This window comes from Sciurus carolinensis, chromosome 3 (assembly GCF_902686445.1).
Source record: "Sciurus carolinensis chromosome 3, mSciCar1.2, whole genome shotgun sequence".
Lineage (NCBI taxonomy): Eukaryota > Metazoa > Chordata > Mammalia > Rodentia > Sciuridae > Sciurus > Sciurus carolinensis.
The window spans coordinates 50,157,408-50,177,417 of NC_062215.1; the positions used below are offsets into that span (position 1 = coordinate 50,157,408).

The following is a 20,010-nucleotide window of genomic DNA, read 5'->3' on the forward strand; positions in this document are numbered from 1 at the left end:
AGACAGGAAATAATTAAAATCAGAGTTGAAATCAATAAAATTGAAACAAAAGGAACAATTCAAAAAATTGACAAAACAAAAAGTTGGTTCTTTGAAAAAGTAAACAAAATTGATAAACCCTTAGCCACACTAACAAAAAGAAGATGAAAGAAAACTCAAATTATTAAAATTCATGATGAAAAAGAAAATATCATGACAGACATCACTGAAATACATAACATAATTTAGAAGCTACTTTTAAAATCTATACTCCAAAAAAAAATCTATACTCCAACAAAATAGAAAATATCGAAGACATTGACAAATTTCTAGAGGCAAATGATCCTCCCAAACTGAATCAGGAGGACATACACAATTTAAACAGATCAATTTCGAGCAATGAAATAGAAGAAGTCACCAAAAGCCTACCAACCAAGAAAAGCCTGTGACCAGATGGATTCTCAGCTGAGTTTTACAAGACATTCAAGGAAGAATTAATACCAATACTCCTCAAAGTATTCCATGAAATAGAGAAGGAGGGAACCCTTCCAAATTCATTCTATGAAGCTAGTATCACTCTGATACCAAAACCAGATAAAGATGCATCGAGGAAAGAAAACCTTACAACAATATCCCTGATGAACATAGATGCAAAAATCCTTAACAAAATTCTGGCATCACATACAAACACATATTAAAATGATAGTGTACCATGATCAAGTGAGGTTCATCCCAGGGATGCAAGGAACAATCAATAAATGTATTTCAACACCAGGAAATCAATAAATGTATTTCATCACATTGATAGACTTAAGGTTAAGAATCATATGATTATTTCAAAAGATGCAGAAAAAGCGTTTGATAAAACACAGCACCCCTTCATGCACAAAACACTAGAATAAATAGGAATAGTAGGAACATACCTCAAGATTGTAAAGGTTATCTTTGCTAAGCCCACAGCCAACATCATTCTAAATGGAGAAAAACTAAAAGCATTCCCTCTAAAAACTGGGAATGCCCTCTTTCACCACTTTTATTCAACATCATACTTGAAAAACTAGCCAGAGCAATAAGACAGACCAAAGAAATTAAAGGGAAATGAATAGGAAAAGAAGAACTCAAGCTATCACTATTTGCCAACAACATGATTCTATAATTAAAGGATTCAAATAACTCCACTAGAAAACTTCTAGAACTAATAAATGAATTCAACAAAGTAGTAGGATATAAAATCAACACACATAAATCTAATGCATTTCTCTTCATAAGTGATAAATTCTCTGAAAGAGAAATTAGGAAAACCATTCCATTCACAATAGCCTCAAAAATAAAATAAAATACTTGGAAATCAATCTAACAAAAGAGGTGAAAGACCTCTACACTGAAAACTACAGAACACTAAGGAAAGAAATTAAAGAAAATCTTAGATGGAAAAATCTTCCATGTTCTTGAATAGGTAGAATTAATATTGTCAAAATGGCCATACTACCAAAGATGCTATACAGATTCATTGCGATTCTAATTAAAATACCAATGACAATCCTCATAGAAATAGAAAAAGCAGGGGCTGGGGAGATAGCTCAACTGGTAGAGTGCTTGCCTCACAAGCACAAGGTCCTGAGTTTGATCCCCAGTACTGCAAAAAAAAAAAAAAAAAAATAGTGACATATCAACAGTGACATAAAAAAGAAATAGAAAAAGCAATCATGAAATTCACCTGGAAGAGTAAGAGACTCAGAATAGCCAAAGCAATCCTGAGCAGGAAGAGTGATGCAGGAGGTATTTCAATACAAGACCTTAAACTATACTACAGAGCATTAGTAACAAAACAGCATGGCATTGGCACCAAAATACACAGGTTGGCCAACGGTACAGAACAGAAGACACAGAGACAAACCCATATAAGTACAGTTATCTCATACTAGACAAAGGTGCCAAAACATACAATGAAGAAAAGAGCTTCTTCAACAAATGGTGCTGGCAAAACTGGAAATCCATATGTAGTAAAATGAAATTAAACCCCTATCTCTCACCCTGTACAAAACTCAACTCAAAATGGATCAAGGACCTAGAAATTAAACCTGAAACCCTGCACCAAAAAGAAGAAAGAGTAGGCCTGAATCTTCATCATGTTGGCTTAGGACCAGACTTCCTCAACAAGACTCCCAGAGTGCAAGAAATGAAAGCAAGAATCAATAAATGGGATGAATTCAAACTGAAAAGCTTTTTCTCAGCAAAGAAAACAACCAATAATGTGAAAAGAGGGCCTACAGAGTGGGAGAAAATCTTTTCCATGCACACTTCGGATCAAGGACCTAGAACTAATCTTTTCCACACACACTTCAGAGCACTAATCTCCAAAATTTACAAAGAACCCAATCAATAAATGGGCTAAGGAACTGGGCAGACACTTCATAGAAGGAGATATATAGGTGATCAACAATTACATGAAAAAGTGCTCATCATCTCTAGTAATTAGAGAAATGCAAATTAAGACCACCCTAAGATTTCATCTCACTCCAATTAGAATGGCTATTATCAAGAACACAAGCAATAATAAGTGTTGGCATGGATGTGGGGAAAAAGGACACTTGTACATTGCTGATGGAGTTGCAAATTGGTGCACCCACTCTGGAAAGCAGTATGGAGATTCCTCAAAAAACTTGGAATGGACCACCATTTGACCCAGTTATCCCACTCCTCAGTTTATACCCAAAGGATTTAAAATCAGCATACTACAGTAAAGCAGCCACATCAATGTTCATAGCTGCTCAATTCACAATAGGTAGATTGTGGAACCAATTTAGATGCCCTTCAATAGATGAATGGATAAAGAAACTGTGGTATATATACATAATGGAATATAACTCAGCCATAAAGAAGAATGAAATTAAGGCATTTGCAAGTAAATGGATGGAACTGGAGAATATCATGCTAAGTGGAATAAGCCAATCTCCAAAAAACTAAGGCAGAATGTTTTCTCTAATAAGTGGAGGATGATACATAATGGGGGTGGAGGGTAAGAGAAAAATGAAGGAATTTTGGATTGTGTAGAGGGAAATGGGGGAGAGGGGTGGTGGAAAGAAAGATAGTGGACTGAGACAGACATCATTACCCTATGTACATGTATGATTACATGAATGGTGTGAATCTACATTGTGTACAACCATAGAAATGAAAAGTTGTACCCCATTTGTGTACAATCAATCAAAATGCAGTCTGTAAAAATTTTTAAAGATTTAAAAATTTTTAAAATAGGTGATTGTCATCAAATAAAATAATTTGTAATTCTATAGTGACACCCAAAAATATGGTGGATGGGTGAGATCTTTGTAGAAGAATGGAGGCTAATAAATGTAGAAGGAATTGTAGGACTTAATTGATTCATGCAAGCATCATTGATGAAGGTTGAAACACTGGTAAAAGCCTTTTAGGGGAAAAGATAAACACATGATACAGTTATCCAGCAAGCACAAAATGAGAAGCCAGGCACAGTGGCACATGCATGTAATCCCAGCGGCTTGGGAGGCTAAGGCAGGAGGATTGTGAGTTCAAAGCCAGCCTCAACAACAGTGAGGCACTAAGCAACTCAGTGAGACCCTGTCTCTAAATAAAATACAAAATAGAGCTGGAGATGTGGCTCAGTGGTCGAGTGCCCTGAGTTCAATCCCCAATACCAAATTTTTAAAAAAAATGCAAAATGAGAGATCAGACTGTCTCTACTTCAACCAAGTGAGTAAACATCTCCTCATTCTCATGCCACATCTACCATTTTGCTTTGTGGGTGTGATGCTATACAAGATGAACTTGCATGTCATTGAACTTCTAAACCTATCTTCTGGTTTACAGGAAATACAGAGGATGGAGGAATAAGTTTAATGACAGCCCAAGAAAACAAACAAATCCAGATTATGGGACATTCTTAAAAAAAAAAAAAAAAAAAAAAAAAAAAGGTCTCCTCAACAAACCAATGTCATGGGAGAAAAAAGTAGGGCAGGCTGTTTTAGATTAAAAGTAAAAGATACTTCAGTGAAAGAAAACTAAATGCAATATTTGAACCTAAATTTGGTCCTGGTCCAGGGCAGAAAAACTAGAAAAATTGGGGAAACTTGAAGATGGATGAAACAGATGATAGAATGTAACTGCTATTAATTTTATTTAGTTTGAATCGCGGTAATGTAGTTATGTGAAATAATGCACTCAATTTTAGAAGGTACCTCGTAAGTACTTAGGGGTGAAATTTCATGTCTGAGATTGGGGTTGTGGCTCAGTGGTAAGCACTTGCCTAGCATGTGTGAGGTTCTGGGTTGGATCTTCAGCACCGCATATAAATAAATAAAGGTATTGTGTCCATCTATAACTAAAAAGAAATGTTTAAAAAATTTTCATGATGTCTGCAAACTTCAACTATTTCAGAAAAAGAGAGACAGAGCAAAAGAAAATATGACCAAATATTAAAAGATTTTAAATCTAGATAGTGGATATCTTATTATTCTTTTAATTTTTCTACATGTTTGAATATAGTAAAATAAAATTTTGGAGATTATATAGACAGAGATACATTAAAATTATATTCAAAATTAAATTGATCATTAAAAATATACTATAAATTAAAATTATGTCATGTTCATAGATATCCATTGATATATGTGTATAAATTAAATTCTATATCTAAGAATAAAAAGCACTCTTTATAAGGGCAAAGAAAGCAGACTGAGTAAGGCAAAATAACAATTTATTTCCATACTACTTAACACAATTCCATACTAAGGAATCTAAACATACTTGTTAATGCTTATGCATGTACACACACACACACACACACACACACACACAAAATCTTGAAGAGTACCACTTAACATGCAGAGGACCCCCATTAGCTGGGAGAACATAACATATTTTGCTTGCCAAACTCTGAAGGGAAAAGATTTACTAACACTGACCTTTTTTGGGCAAAATTTCGACCCACTATTAGAAATACAGGTAAACAAGAACAGAAGACTTTTTTTTTTAAGTATTTGAATTCTTGGAAATATGGCCATTAGCAGGAGGGGAGAAGGCAATGCCCTTTTCCTCACTTTTCTAAAGAAAGAAATCTTTACTTCCTGTCTTGGAAATGCCGTCTTCAAATCTTGTTTTGCTGTCCCCATGTGCCAACTCAGGGAGGGTGCCATGCAGACCTAAGCCAGGTTCACACCTGCTGGTAAACTTGGTTCTTGACTTTGGCAGGTGATCTATAAAAATCATCTGGGGAACTTTAGAACCACTGTGGCAGAGCAATTGACTCAGAATGTGTGAAACCCTTCAGTCAGCGCTGACCGAGTGCCTATTGTACACCCCAGTAAAAGGCTAAAGGTATTCAAATATGACTGTTACTTTCTGATTATTCTCAAGCATCTTACAATGCAGGAAGGAAGATAGGAAATAAACACAATTTGCTTAATTCAAGGCATACAATTAGCACGATTTTGGTGTTATAACAAAAGCTAAGCAAATTCTTGAGATAAATTGAATGCAGTTCAACAACTGGTGTCACTTTGATCCCTTTAAGAGGTGTGACCTGTCGCACAGTAACTCTACCTGTGAAACACAGAATTCTGTCAACTCAAACCAGGTAATAAAGTTTAAGTGGGGTTTAGAAAGAATTTCCTGAGGATGTGTAAGACATGTTGGAAGGGAGGTAAAAGAGGAAAATATTCCTTGGTACATGGTGTGGGCATACTGGCTTATGAAAGCTGGCTGGTCACTTTTCACTGAATCAGTTGGAAAACATGGTATTATTAAAAATTAGATTATGTAAATTTACAATGAAATAAGCATATCAAAAACAAAAACTGTAAATACTCAAATTACTTGCTAATTATTTTTCTACATGTCTACATTCAGTGCCATTGGGGCTATTTATGTTGTTGTACCTGCCTGGTGCAAACACTCATGGCGACTACTGAGCACCTCTCTCCCTTGTTCTGCATCCAGTAACATCACATTGGCAGCTTGAGTATTCACACCCCAGGAACTGGCGAGTGTGACCAACCAGAGCTTTTTCTTTTTCCAGGGGTGGAAGCAAGAAACCAATTGTCACATATTTACTAGCATACCCACATTACTAGCATTGATAACCAAACCAAACCAACCTTTGGTCTGTAGGCAACAATGTCCCCTGAGAGGGAAACCCCTACCTTCTAAGATCACTTTCTTTCTTTAGTGTGAAAGTTTTAGTTTTGTCTTAACCATGGCAAGGATTAACCAAACCATTCCATTTATTAATAGTTTTGTGTTAAATTCAGCTATAGAATTTTCCTTAATATTTATTATAAAAATTTTTGAACATGCAGCAAATTTGAAGGAATTTTATAAAGAGTGCCTGTATACCCACACTCAAATTCTACCATGAAACTTTACCTAGCATAATTACATTTTACCTTCTATTCATCCCTCATATACATTTTTTTTTAATTACTTGCCCAGGTAGTGGGTATTACTACTTAGAGAATATGGTGTATTAGAGGATCCAATTAATTACTTTTGTCATTCCAATATAAAACATGTAAATAAGTATTTGATTTTAGACTTTAAATCAAAATGATAAAAACTATTGACATATTTTAGAAAATTTAAGACTCATCATTTAACCTTGATGTATTCAATGAAATAGAGTTGTTGAAGAGTTAAGAAAGATTTGCTTGTTATAATCAATGTTTAGTATATTTAAAATATTTAAAGTATTTCAAATGTACAAATGCAGTTAAAATTTTAGAACATTTAAAAAACTACTGTATAAGTGTCAAAAAAGATCTCCTTAAATGTATTAAAACTTATTTAATTTATAAAAAGAATAATAAAGTACATAGGTCAACCTTAATAATGACACAGAAAACTAGGTTTTTGATTTTTGAAAGTCAAATGAAATATTACATTTAAAAGGAAAACAAGTAGCCAAAGCAGAGAAGCCACTGTAATAGACAAAAAAATTCATGTTGACAGACTATTTACAACCCTAACACAGAACAGAGAGAGACCTGGGAAGGGTGAGAACTTTTTCTGTAGAGGACCCAAGGAAGACATTTTTAGAAGAAATGTAGTAATAGTCAATGTCATTGCCCAGTGAGTTGCAGGACATGGATTGATCACTCCATATCCATTGCCTCATCAAGCCTCACAACCACACTGCTTGGGTTGGTATCCCCCAAAGGCCTGTGTTAAAGGGTTGGTCACCAGTTTGTGGTATTATTGGGAGATGGTGGAACCTTTAAGAGGTGAGGCCTAAAGGAAGGAAGTTAGGTCACTGGGGCTCTGCCCTTGAAGGCGATACTGGGACCCTAGTCCCCCACCCACTTCTTTCTCTCTTTGCTTCCTGGCTTCCATGAGGTGAGCAGTTTCTTCCACCATGTGTTCCTGCCATGATGTGTTGTACCACCATAGGTTCAAAAGCAACGAGGCCAAGTGACATGGACTGAAACCTCTGAAACTATGAGTCAAAACAAATCTTTCCTCTATAAATTGATCACCTCAGGTGTTTGTTACAGTAACAGAAAGCTGACTGTTATGGTTTAGATGTGAAGTATCCCCCAAAAGCTCATTCGTGAGATAATGCAAGAAGGTTAAGAGATGAAATGATTGGATTATGAGAGTTTAAACCCAATCAGTGAATTAATCCCCTGATAGGGATTAACTGAGTGGTAACTGAGGGCAGGTAGGGTATGACTGAAGGAGGTGAGTCCCTGGGGGCTTGCTTTTGGAGTTTATATTTTGTGAGCTGAGTTTAGCGCTCTCTCTCTCTCTCTCTCTCTCTCTCTCTCTCTCTCTCTCTGTGTGTGTGTGTGTGTGTGTGTGTGTGCGCGTGTGTGTGCGTGTGTGTCTTCCTCCTGAGTGTGATGTCTTGAGTCCCTTTTCTTCACCATACTCTTCCACCATGATGTTCAGTTTCACCTTGAGCCCAAGGAATGGAGCTGGCAATGAAATCATGAGCCCCCCAAATAAACTTTTCCTCCTCTAAATTTGTTCTTGTTGTGTCTTCTGGTTACAGCAGTGAAAAAACTGACTGAAACTCTGACTAACACGCAAGTCATGCAAAGAGGGCATTATCGACCCCATCTGATGCATGCCTGGAGAGAGGCTAGGTGGCTCAGGTCACAGATAGTGTTTCTAGAACTGAACTCTTTGCCTTCCCCTGTTCCCAAACTTTGAACTATTAAAATACCTTTAGTGTTTAATGGAAGAATACTAAAATGACTTTTTAAACCTGCAAAATTTCAAAATCCAATTAAATGATGGAAAAAGTCACAACTTAAGGGGTAGGAGAGAAGAGTGCTTTGCAGGCTCAAGTTAGGATAAAGAATTAAGTAGGGAAATATCTAGAATGCAGGAGAGATTGAAGGCCTCTCTCTCTTCCTGTGTCTTCTATCTCAATGAGGGGCATTTCAAATCCCCCCATTGGTCCAAGTCAGACCCCCAAGATCTCAGTGCCCTTGACTCTACCTCTCACCTCCCACTCCCAGCACCTGGTCTTATCACCTCTCTCCCTGGAAAGCTGTAAACCCATGTTCCCTCTTCTTTCCACCCCACGGTGTTCTCCTCATATCTGGGATGTTACTGAGATGGCTCCTACCTATTCCCGCCTCCCACCTCCCTCCTCCAGCCTGACCCCAGTCCTATCCTCTCTCCAACTTGCCAGAGTGATCCTAACACCTGTTTTGAATTATATCCCTCCCCCACTTGAACTTGCAAAATCCTAAATCCTCCAAGGGGCATAGGAGGCCTTCATCATCTTGCCTGTCCTGAGGTCTCCACCTCCCTCCCCCTCTTCTTCCTCCTCAAGTCCTACCTCACCCACTTGGCAGCACTCAAAGTTGCCTCTTTGAAGGAAACACTTCAACTGATACCCACCTGAACGATGAGGAGGAGCCAGCCACAGGAGAGCTGGGGAAGTTGTTCCAAGCACAATGAAGAGCAAATGCAAAGACTGGGACCAACCCTGGAAGACCCACTTCATTCAGGATTTCACATTGCCCACTGGTAGTGGGGGTCCATCTGCTCTTTGACCCTGGCTATGTGTTTTTCCTTCTGTCAAGAATGTTCTTGTTCTCATCCTTCCCACATCCATCTCCTTCTCACCCTTCAGGACTCGGCTTGGGCAACCTCCTTGAACCCAATCTATGTCAGTGTCCCCCTCTTCTGTATGCCTGGGCATTCCATTGCTCTGTACCAGCAGTTTTCACACTGCCTATATGCCCCATAAGTCTTTGAAGTCAGTATCCACAGTTGTCACTGTTTATTCCTAGTGCCTAGTACAAAATCATAGCACACAGTGGGGCCCCCAGTTAATGTTTGTTTCCTATTTGAAAGAAATAAGAATGTGACCCAAATGTCAAGAATATAAGTAATAATAAATGCTGGCAAGGATGTGGGGAGAATCCTTTCCCCAATTGCACATTCTTGGTAGGACTACAAACTAGGACAACTACTTTGGAAAGCATTATAGAGATTCCTCAAAAGCCTAGGATTGGAACCACAATATGCCCCAGCTATTACACTCTGGTATTTATCCAAAAGAACTGAAATCAGCATATCAAACTATAGTGATACATGCATACCAATATTTATAGAAGCACAATTCACAATAAACAAATTATGGAAACAGCCAAAGTGTTGGTCAACAGATGAAAGGAAAAAGAAAATGTAGCATATATACACAATGGAGTTCTACTTGGACATTGTAAAGAATGGAATCATGTCATTTGCTGGTAAATGGATTGGGCTGGAGAATATCAAGCTAAATGAAATAAGCCAGACTCAGAAAGTCAAGGGTCAAATGTTTTCTCTCATATGCAGAAGAAACAAGAAATTTAAAAAGGCAGATCTTATAAAAAAGAGAAGGGAGAACAGGAGTATAGAGGAAGGGGACAGAGAGAGAGGGAGGAAAGGAGGGAAAGGAAATGGACAGCAGCATGGGACTGACCAAATTATGCTAAGTGCATGTAAGACTATATCACAGTGAATCCCACTTTTATGTGTCAAGTATAAAGCCCCAGTTTTAGAAAATAAATAAATAGAAAGAAGGCCAGTTGAGTAGAGAAAGGGAAATGAGAAGGAGAGACAGGAGGGAAAGAGGAAGTACTGGATATGAAATGGAGCAAATGATGCTGTGTGCATACATGAATATGTCACAATGAACCCCACTATTATGTATAAATATAATGTACTAATAATTTTTTTTAAATGACATCCTCTTCCTCTCTTCCATGCTGCTCCCTTGCACTTGGACTTGAAAGAAGGTGGATGGGATTTGGGCAAACAGGAGATCTTTAGGGAGAAAGGCAGAAGCCCAACAAGAAAGTAGAGAAGAATTGTGCCTGAGGGGACTCCAGAATAGGATCCTGCAAGAAAGCACATGGAGAGAAGTCTGAAGCTCAGATTTGTTCCTTCATCCAGCTTTTACTGAGCTGCCAGAGTGATTTACTGAGCAGTTACTACCCTGGATCCTCATGATAGGGCAGTAACTCCTACTTAGAGCTTGCTGACTTCATGTCAGATTTTCTCCTAAGAAATTTATATTTCTTAACACTCTAAATCCTCACAACCATTACATGCATCAAATACCATCACCGTGGGATGGATGAGGTAGCAGAGGAGCAGAAAGGTGAACCGACTGGCACCAGGTTCACAGCCTGAAATGAAGCACGGAAGTGAAGTTCCTGGCTAAGCCATTGGACTGTCTGACCCCAGGTCCTGCTACTGCTGGATCTGCATTCTAATGAGGACTAGATAACAAATAAGCAAACGTGAGAATTTCAAGGAAAGACCAATGTAATGTAGGAACTACATCAGGCGTGAGGTAGACATGTACTTCAGTGGTAGAGCACTTGCCTAGCATGTGGAGGGGCCTGGGTTCAACCCCCAGCACTACAAAAAAAAAAAAAAATGGGGAGAAAGTGGAAGATCTGGATAGGGTGGCCATGGAAGACTCCTTTCTGAAGGAAAGAACCAAACCAAAACCTGAATGATGAGAAGGGGCCAAATGCAGGGGAGCTGGGGAAGATGATCCAGGCACAGGGAACAGCAAGTCCAAAGGCTAGGACCCACTTCCCTTGGGAATTCATGTTTCACCTTATTAATGGAAGAAAGTCCATGGCTGCCATGGCAGGTGCCACTTTGCGGGATTGTGGACCTTTCCTAGCCAGGTTTGGGTGAGATAACCTGTGGGAAGCCTCGTTTAGTGGCCCCTAAAGCTGGGCACCCTGAAGGAAGGTGGTTTGAATCCTGGATACCTTGTCACCAAGCCGGGCAGACTCACATTTTGTTTGAAGCTGTGGTCCTCGGAGCATTCAGAGTCATCCTGCCAAATATCTGTGGCGTTCACTAGGGTCTGCCAAGTTCCCCGAGCCAAGCAGTGTCTGTAGGCTCTTCCTGAGCTCTCTGAAAGTAAACAAAGCTCTAGAGGAAAGGTCAGAATACACAGCCCATTCCCTGAGCACGTTGGAAGGCCCTCACCCTGGTCACAAAGCTGTGGAAAATCCCAGGGAAAGAGATTTTTCATTTCCCCCTTTGGGGGCTCATTAGCATCCTTGCTGTTTATTTGGGATAGAAAAAAAAAAAAAAACATGAAAGCCTCTAGGTTTCGTAACAAACCATGATCCACTAATGTCTGCTGTGTTTACCCGAAGTCTCTGGAGTTAGAACAGTCCCTGGTGACTCAGAGATGTGATAACCCCTGTAAGGTACAGCCCAGCTGGGAGATGCTGACCCAGGCTCCTGCACTTGCTCAGTGGTGCATCTCTTCCTGATACCCAAGAAGAGCAAGCAATGAGCGTGAGACAGACACACCCCAGGCTGAAGCCTGATGTGTCACCTAATGAGTAGCTGTCCTGGGCCCAGCCCTCCCTCTCTGAGCCTGAAGGTTTCTTCATCAAGAACTGGAACAATCATGGTGCCAACCCTCTGTATTTTGAAGGAGGATTAAATGAGTGTGTGTGTGCAGATAATGGGAAAATTGCTCTGTCCACACTGAGTACTGTTGTGACTTAGTCACATCTACCCCAGGAGCACTCCTTGAAGTTACTCCTACCTGGAAGACCAGGGACTAGACTTGCAAATGAGAAGTGGAAATTTGCTGGAATTTCCTAGACGAGACCCTGCACATCACAGACCAGCAGTAGCTATTTTCTACATTTAATCATCGGATGCCCCACATAGTACATCCACCTGCTTAGGCAACAGTTTTGCTAGGGTGTCGAAGTGACATCTCAAACAATATGCCCCAAACCAAGTTCTTTCTTCTTCTCAAAACCTGCTCCCCCTACATATTTCCCCACCTTGCTGGGATGGCAAACCCAGCCTGCCTGTCCTCTCTCTAGCTCCAAGCCTTAGAGTCATCCTTGCCTTCTCTGTTTCCTGTAGCCTTCACCTGATCCATTAGCTACTTTGAATGGATCTACTTTTAGTAGATCCATCTCTACTTTCAAATATATCCAGAAACTAGCCACTGCTTTTCACTGCCTCTTCCCTCCTAATGGGAACCCTTGGAGAGATGGCTCCTTTGACAGTCCTGCCCCTCATACCTACAGATGACCCAACAATCAATGACCTGGATAAGATGTCCCTTGCCTCACGCCAATACCTACTCAGTATCTTCCAAGGACTTGAGAACACATCCGAATCCTTTTATGGCCTCCACAAAACCTTGTAAGACCTGGCCCTCAAATCTCTCTGCCCTGACTTCTAATTGCTTCTCTTCCCCTTTAGCTCCAGCCACATTTGCCTCCTTCTCTTTTTGAAACAGACACTCCCCGCCCCCAGCACCATGCTCTCTACCAAGGGCTTTGGCACCTGAACAACTTCTGCTATTGGCTAAAATCTTTACCTCGTTTAAGTCTTCACTGAAACATCACCTTGTCATGGAGCTTTCCCTGACGACCTACCTTCCAATCACCACTCACTCCTCCCGCCCCATTCTCCCACTCATTCCCCCTGCTCTAACCAGTGTAAAATATATCACATCTGTTTTTACCAATGATGCTCCTTGATTTTTGTCCATCTCTCTTGCTAAAACATGAGTCCCACAGGAGAGGGATTTTATTTTGTTTTGATCACTACCATATTTCAGGTATTTATAAATAATGACTGGCACACAATAGGTGCTGAATAAATATTTGTTGAATGAGTGAATGACAATAGTTCCCACTGACATTTGTGTCCTCCATGCCAATCATAATGCTCTATGCTGAGGACGCGAGGAAGAATCCAGCAAACTCAAAGTCTAGGCAGGAGATTGCAAATATAAAAAGTGCCATAAACAGTCATAAATTCTGGCAGAGACTGCACAGGGAGAGAAGCCTCAGAAATGCAGAGGGCCATTGTGTTGTAGAGAATTTTCTAGAAGGATGGAAGATTCAGCATGAGAATCAAAGTTGAATTTATTTACATGAATGGAACATTTGAGGAGGCATCCTGGACAGAAGAGTGAGCAAAAGCACTGGGTGCCAACAGCTAGGAACTATTCGACTGGCATGGCAGGAAAATAGCTGGGGGAGAAGGGGAGAATGCTGGACAGATCAGCAGGGCCAGGCTGCAGGTCATATGTGCCATTTATAGGTATTGTGAGGGGGACCAACATAACTTCCTGATTGGCATCTTTAAAAACTTTGTGCAGGGTGACTAGAAGGGGTCAGATCTGAGGCTGGGGACAAGAAGACCAGGAAGCAGCACAAATGGTGCTGCTGAGCTCCACCAAGACACCAGCTGTGGGGCATGGGAAGGAAGGGAGTCAGAGGACCAGCTATCATGCAGACCATTCCAGAGTTGCACAATTATTTTCCTCTTCTCCGTTTTCCAGTTCTCTCTCTCCCTCAATTTCTACACCACCTGATAATAAGACTCGACCAATCTGCCTCCAACAATTCTCTCTAATCTTTCTGCTTCTCTCCAACCTCTCACCTCTGCCTGAATCCAAACCCTCATCATCTCTTTTTCTAGACCACTGCAATAGCTTCCAGATGCCCCTCCCTGACTCCTCTCCACTCCTCAGTCCGATGGCTATATGCTTTCAATGTTGTCCATCCTAACTGCAAATCTTTTATATCCTTCTTATGCCTTATCCATTTCTGGGGCTCCACATAATCTTCCCCTACAGAGGAAAGTTTAAAACCCCTACTAGAATACATGATTTCTTTAACAATCAGTCCCCAGCCTCATTGATCAGTTGCTGATGCCAATAAAACCTATATTCATCATCTCACTCTCTTCCTTCTCGAATCATAAAGCTCATTCCTTTACTCGTAAAGAATTCTTCATCCCTTTACATTTGCAGAGGCCCTTCTCCAAATCCTTCCATTGTCTTCACAATCCCATTTTAGTTTAGGAACCCATTTGGTTTCTAAAGATTTATTGAGAAAAATACTTCAGAAACCTACTTGGATTCTAAAGACATGATTGAGTAGGGGAGTCACTTTTCATGTTTTGCAAATCACATTCCCTTTATCACATTCTGGAAGACCAGAACCCACTTTTTAAAAAGAGCCTTTAACTCAATTTTCTTTAAAACTTGGAGTTTGGATCCCTGTTTTATCCTAAAGTGAATTGTACCTGTAGTTTTAGCTCCTGGGAAGGGACAGATGGTGGAACTGGAGGTGGTGGTCATTCCACGCACCACTGAGGAGTGTGTGGACATTTGGGAACTAAAAGACAGCGAAGGAATCCAACAGCCTCAACCTTTGACTCAGCACCTGCTAGGAACACCAATGCTGGGTGTTCCTTTTCATCTATTTCTCAACATAATCTTTAAAGTTAGCTATTCCTCTCTTCACTTTACAGACAAGGAAATCACAGTTCTGAGGGCTCCAGGAACTTGTCCAGAGTCTCAGAGTATAAAACAGAAGGATTGAGTCTAAATTCAGGGCCCCTAACTCTGCATCGCCAAGTTCTTCCCCACTTGCCCAAGCTGTCTCTCATGGGTACTGTTTACCTAAACCAGCCAGACCCCTCTGTCCAACCAGTTCTCTAGCACCTTCACTCTCAGCCTCCCTGAAAAACTCACATCCTCATGCCTCCTGGGTTGCTTCCAACTTGATTTCATCAGAGAACAGCTCCATAAAATATGTCACTAACTCTCCCACCCAGCAGTGCATCTTCCTTCTAAACTCTGTGTGCGCGTGCGCGTGCTGCCTAGAGGCTTCCAAATATTGAAACAAAAGTACCACTGATGTGATGATCTATTGAACTGAAATTAAATACCAGATGTTATATCTTAACTTCTCAGAGACTCATTCTCACTTTCTTTAACTTAGAGCTTCATAACCGCTTATATTACCAGTTTTAGCTGTCCTTATATTTGTCCATGGTCTTTTGTCATAGGTAACAGAATTCTAACCAGTAATTGCTTCCAGAATAAAACAACCAAGACACTGGGCATCTCAGGCAGGATGGGCTCCTAAGTAATATTCACTTCCTTTAAACAGTATTGGGATCAACTAAGTGGTTAAGTTCTCTAATCAAGTTTCAATTCAATGGTACCTCCTTCTAAAACTGATGCAAGGGAAGGTTTAAGTCCTTTCCTCCTACCTAACAAGGCAAAAGCTGCAAGGGTCTGAGCTTCCCAGTCTTTCTGCCCTGCCTCTGCCTCCTCTCCATGACACTGACCATTCTTAACCCTGTGTGCAGCCATGTTCTGTGGGAGCCAGGTCTGGACTCTGTAATTTATAAAGTCAAGAGAGCTACTGTATAAATGAAATTCCCAAGAACAGAAGAATTTCAGGAGATAAGAGGAGAAGAAGGATGATACATTACCAAGAACTTAAAAGGACACCTTTGAGATGGGGGGATTGACTTAGGAAAAGTAGTTGGTTGGAGCCTTCTCTCTAGCTAGCATCTGACTTGTCTACCCAGGAGAGATTGGCCTTTAAAGAAATTGTCAGAAACTAGTAAGTAAGACTTATTACCTTCATTCCACCAAGGTAGGTATGAAGGGCAGGGAACAGAGACATTTCCAGGAGAAGAATGAGGCCAGCACACATACTGATCAAAGGTTCCATTACAAAATATGCCTATGGAGAGAAAAGGGGCCAGGAGGAACATCAGTATTTGAGCACAGGGCCTCTTATAGAAGCAGAAGGACCCCGGATCACAGAGTCCACTTGTTGCCACAGGAAGCTGGTGTAACATTTTAAGGGACTGCATGGGCCTCCTTCTTTCTAGACATGTAAAAGACGAAGAATTATTTGGGGAACAAAGGAATGCTGAATGCAGCCCCAAACATTGTGCCTTTATCAACCCAGTTTAACCCCCAGTCAGTTAATGCAATGTCCACGTCATGCCAATTTTGCTTTATTTTTACATGAACCAAACACTTACAGAAACTCAAGGTCAGAAGGAAACTTGGAGGCCCAGACAATGCCATAATTAATTTGACTAAATAATTGTTAAACCTTCACCAATTAGATCCCAGAACACACCTATGATGAAATGTGCAAAATAGCAAGCCAATTTAAGGACATCTGTGGAATCTAGGTTCCTGGTCACATATACATAATGTGACACAAATTCAATCTACAACATTTCAGTTGACAAATTACTCATGTCTGAAGATGAGGCAGTAAATGTGGCAGATGGCTTTTATCAAAGAGGGCTGCATCCATACATATCCCATCTCATGTTATTTTACAGTGAGAAGTGAGTGTATTCACTCCCCTTGAACCTGGGAAGGACTTTGTAACTATCTCATCCAACTGAACATGGCACAGTGATTTTGTGTGACTTCTGAAGCCAGGTACGCAAAGTGATGTGGCCTCTGGTCATGCTACCCCTTAGGAACTCAGCTATCATGCTGTAAGGAAGTTCAGTTCATGTGCACAGGCCATGCAGATGGGCTACCAGTTGCCACTGACTTTCAGCTGAGAGCCAGCATCAGTTAACAGACATGGACAGGGACTTTGGGTGATCCTGGCTCCCAGATTTGAGTCCTTCAGCTAAACCCCAGACATGGTAGAACATAAACCAGTGCTCCTGTGTCCTGTCTGCATTCCTGATCCACAGGAACTGTGAGAGAAAGTTTATTTCATTATTTTAAGTCACTAAGCTTTGGGGCAACTTGTTACACAGCCACAGATAACTAATACATGTGCTTACCAGAAGGTTCCTTGAGTAAGTCTCTCAGGCACTTCTCCTTGTACTGAGCCCACTTCCGAGTTGTCTCCTCAAGGAGAGATCCTGTAGCCTGAGCAGACAAAAACAAGGCAACCCCCAGTGAGCTGCAAGCTCAGACGTGGCCCAGTTATCTCACACCACAATTGTCAAACCTCCCTGCTGAAGTGACCTGCAGCAATAGTCAGAACTTCTCTGGCATCTTCATTCTATCTCAAAAAACATATGAATTTTACATTCACTCCATAATCTAATCATAATGATTTTTAAAAAAGAAAAAAAATGACATTTCAATGTTATACATTTTTCCTAAACTTTCACATCCTCCCACATGAATGGTTGTATGCTCCTAAAACTATGTAGAACCCAAAGAGAGTAGCATTGCACCAAGAGGGGCTCAGTAACACATTTGAGAAAGGCCTGCACCATCCATGTGCCTTTGGGTCCAGGGTCAAAGCCACTGAACCAGCAGATGCTATGCTACTGTATCGAGGCCTCGGGGTTTTTGTTTTTGTTTTTCTTTTTTCTTTCTGACATAGAACCATAGGACCTTGGAAATACTGGACTTTTCAGAGGATTGCATTGTGTGGCAGCTTCTCATTGTGTACCTGTACCATTTCTCTTGGTTTTAGAAAGGGCCCTTCTCTCCCACCCTTCATCTCACTTCATCTTTTCAGAGCCCCATTGTGCACCAGGCCTTGTATGAAGGAAGAATTGAAGGGGTACACAGATATGCATGTCTCTTGCCCTAAAAAGCACTTACAATCTGCTAAGGATAAAGCCTTTAGGCAATGAGCTGGCACATGAAGGCCAGTGCCATTCTACCGCATGTCCCCACGGCTCCTTCCCCCATGGGTCTGTCCTTGGCTTTGCACCTTTGTCTCCTCTTTTGAGGGACAATGTACTAAACACCTTCTTGGGCCAGGTAGAGAATCCAAAAGACTGAGTGAACGGGTGCCACAGTAGGAGGTGGAGGACACTGGGGAGATGCTCTGCCTAAAGGTATTCAAATCTAATTAAACCCATGCAGGTACAGTCAGCCCCTGCACCCCAAATAAACCATCCATGTGCCCATGGGTGGCTAGTTTCTGCATCCTGAGTCATCCGTCCAATCCACCCTCTCCCTCCACTGTCCCGCATGGCCTCCCAACACCACGGCATTTGTGATGGGATCTATGGGTCGTTCCTTTGCATCCTTTCCAGAGAAACACACAGAAGAGCTCATGTAGTCATTATAGTTTAGTTTATGGTCCATGGTTTGTTCAGTTCATGGTTCCCTTACTGTCTCAGTAATTTTCCCAAGGCCCTCCTAGACCATAAGACATACCTAATAAGTCCAATATGCTAAGTAGTTAGGTCTGAACAGTTCATAAATATTTATTTCTTAACATCTCAGTGCCTGCTGGGCATTGTGCAACTTCTCAAACTTTAGAATCGGATGGGACACCATCACTTTCCTTTCCTTTTTCACACTGATTTTTGTTCTGTTCGGTACTCGCTTTTTATCACAGCACCTGAGGAAAACCCAGTTTTTCAAAGACACCATGTCATCGAAAGGATGAAAGTGTGATCTAATGTCGAAACCATGAACACCTTGTACTATTAGTTTCATGAAGTCTGACAAGTGACAGATATGATTGTGCTTCCCTCAAAAAACCAAAGCATCTTACAGTACCCTATGAGTTCACAGTGCCCTGAGGCACCTTTAGCACACACTTTGAAAACCATGGGATTAGTCAATAGGTAGTAACAATGATGATACAATAAGTGGTATTTATCCATCAGTTTCAGTTTGCAATGAACTTTGAATCTTTACTAATAATCTTTTTCTCTATTTCTCTCTAAGTTATGGCCCAAAGGGTGACAAGTAAGTTTATTAACATACTACTTAAAGAAATAAACAACCTAAAGGGACAATAACTGACTCATATTTTTTAATGAATTCAGCAGATGAGTTAATAACAAAATAATAATTCCTTGAATTTACCAAGATATCAAAGTGAGACACTTTGCTGCACAAAGCACTATTTATGTCCTCAGAAACCTCACTGAGACCTGCTTAAGGAACAGGCAAGAAAATCAGTCCCTGAACTAACATTTCCCTGTCCTCCTGCTCTTTGCCATGACTAATGGCCAAGGCCAAAAGCAGAAAAAGAAACTAAAGCTAAAAACTACTGAATCTGGCCATGCAGGGAAGCAGGACAGACTCAGACTGTCTTCCCAGGTACTTGTCCTAAAGACATCCAAAACAAAGAAGGCGCTTCCAAGTTCCCAAAGTAACTCAATTCCCAAGTAATGAGGAAAGGAGACACAGGGGTGAATTTTTTCCTCATTGGAAAGTCCAGCTGGACTTCATTGCCTCTTTCCCTTGTACAGGTGACCAGAATCCATGACTAACTTAGCTTTTTAGGGACTAAGAAAGGGGGACAGGTCCCTTCCTATTAACTGTTTTAAATAAATCTATTTTTCTTTGTTAGAGAAGGAATATGCTTCACTGTAAAGTAGAATCACAGATAACCAAAGGGAAGAAAGTGAAATCATAATCTCATCATTCAGAAATCACCGAGTTTCACACCCTCCTCTTACCACATGTGTATTTTACTTTCTTGTTCTTCTCTGTTTTATTCTTTTAAATTTTTTTAGTTGTAGATGGACACAATATCTTTATTTTATTTATTTATTTTCATGTGGTGCTGATGATGGAACCCAGTACGTCACACGTGCCAGGCAAGTGCTCTACCACCAAGTTACAACCCCAGTCCCTTCTCTGTTTTATTCTAATCAAAAAGAAAATCATATTATTTTGTGGCCTGTTATTTTTCACTTAGAAGACACATTGTGAATAGATCTTCATTCCAAGAAATACATCATAACCAAAACACCCTTTAATAGTTACAC

General features: G+C 40.5%; 1 protein-coding gene across 1 annotated transcript in view; it reads right to left on the reverse strand.

The window, feature by feature from the left end:
* Glp2r (glucagon like peptide 2 receptor) overlaps positions 1-20,010 on the reverse strand; it is an 82,841-nt gene that overhangs the window by 59,809 nt on the left and 3,022 nt on the right. The window contains exons 2-4 of the mRNA XM_047543813.1: positions 17,098-17,185; positions 15,912-16,016; positions 11,273-11,394 (exon numbers count right to left, since the gene is read on the reverse strand). Of these exons, the coding sequence (XP_047399769.1) occupies positions 11,273-11,394; positions 15,912-16,016; positions 17,098-17,185 (315 nt within the window). The remainder of the gene's footprint in view (positions 1-11,272; positions 11,395-15,911; positions 16,017-17,097; positions 17,186-20,010) is intronic.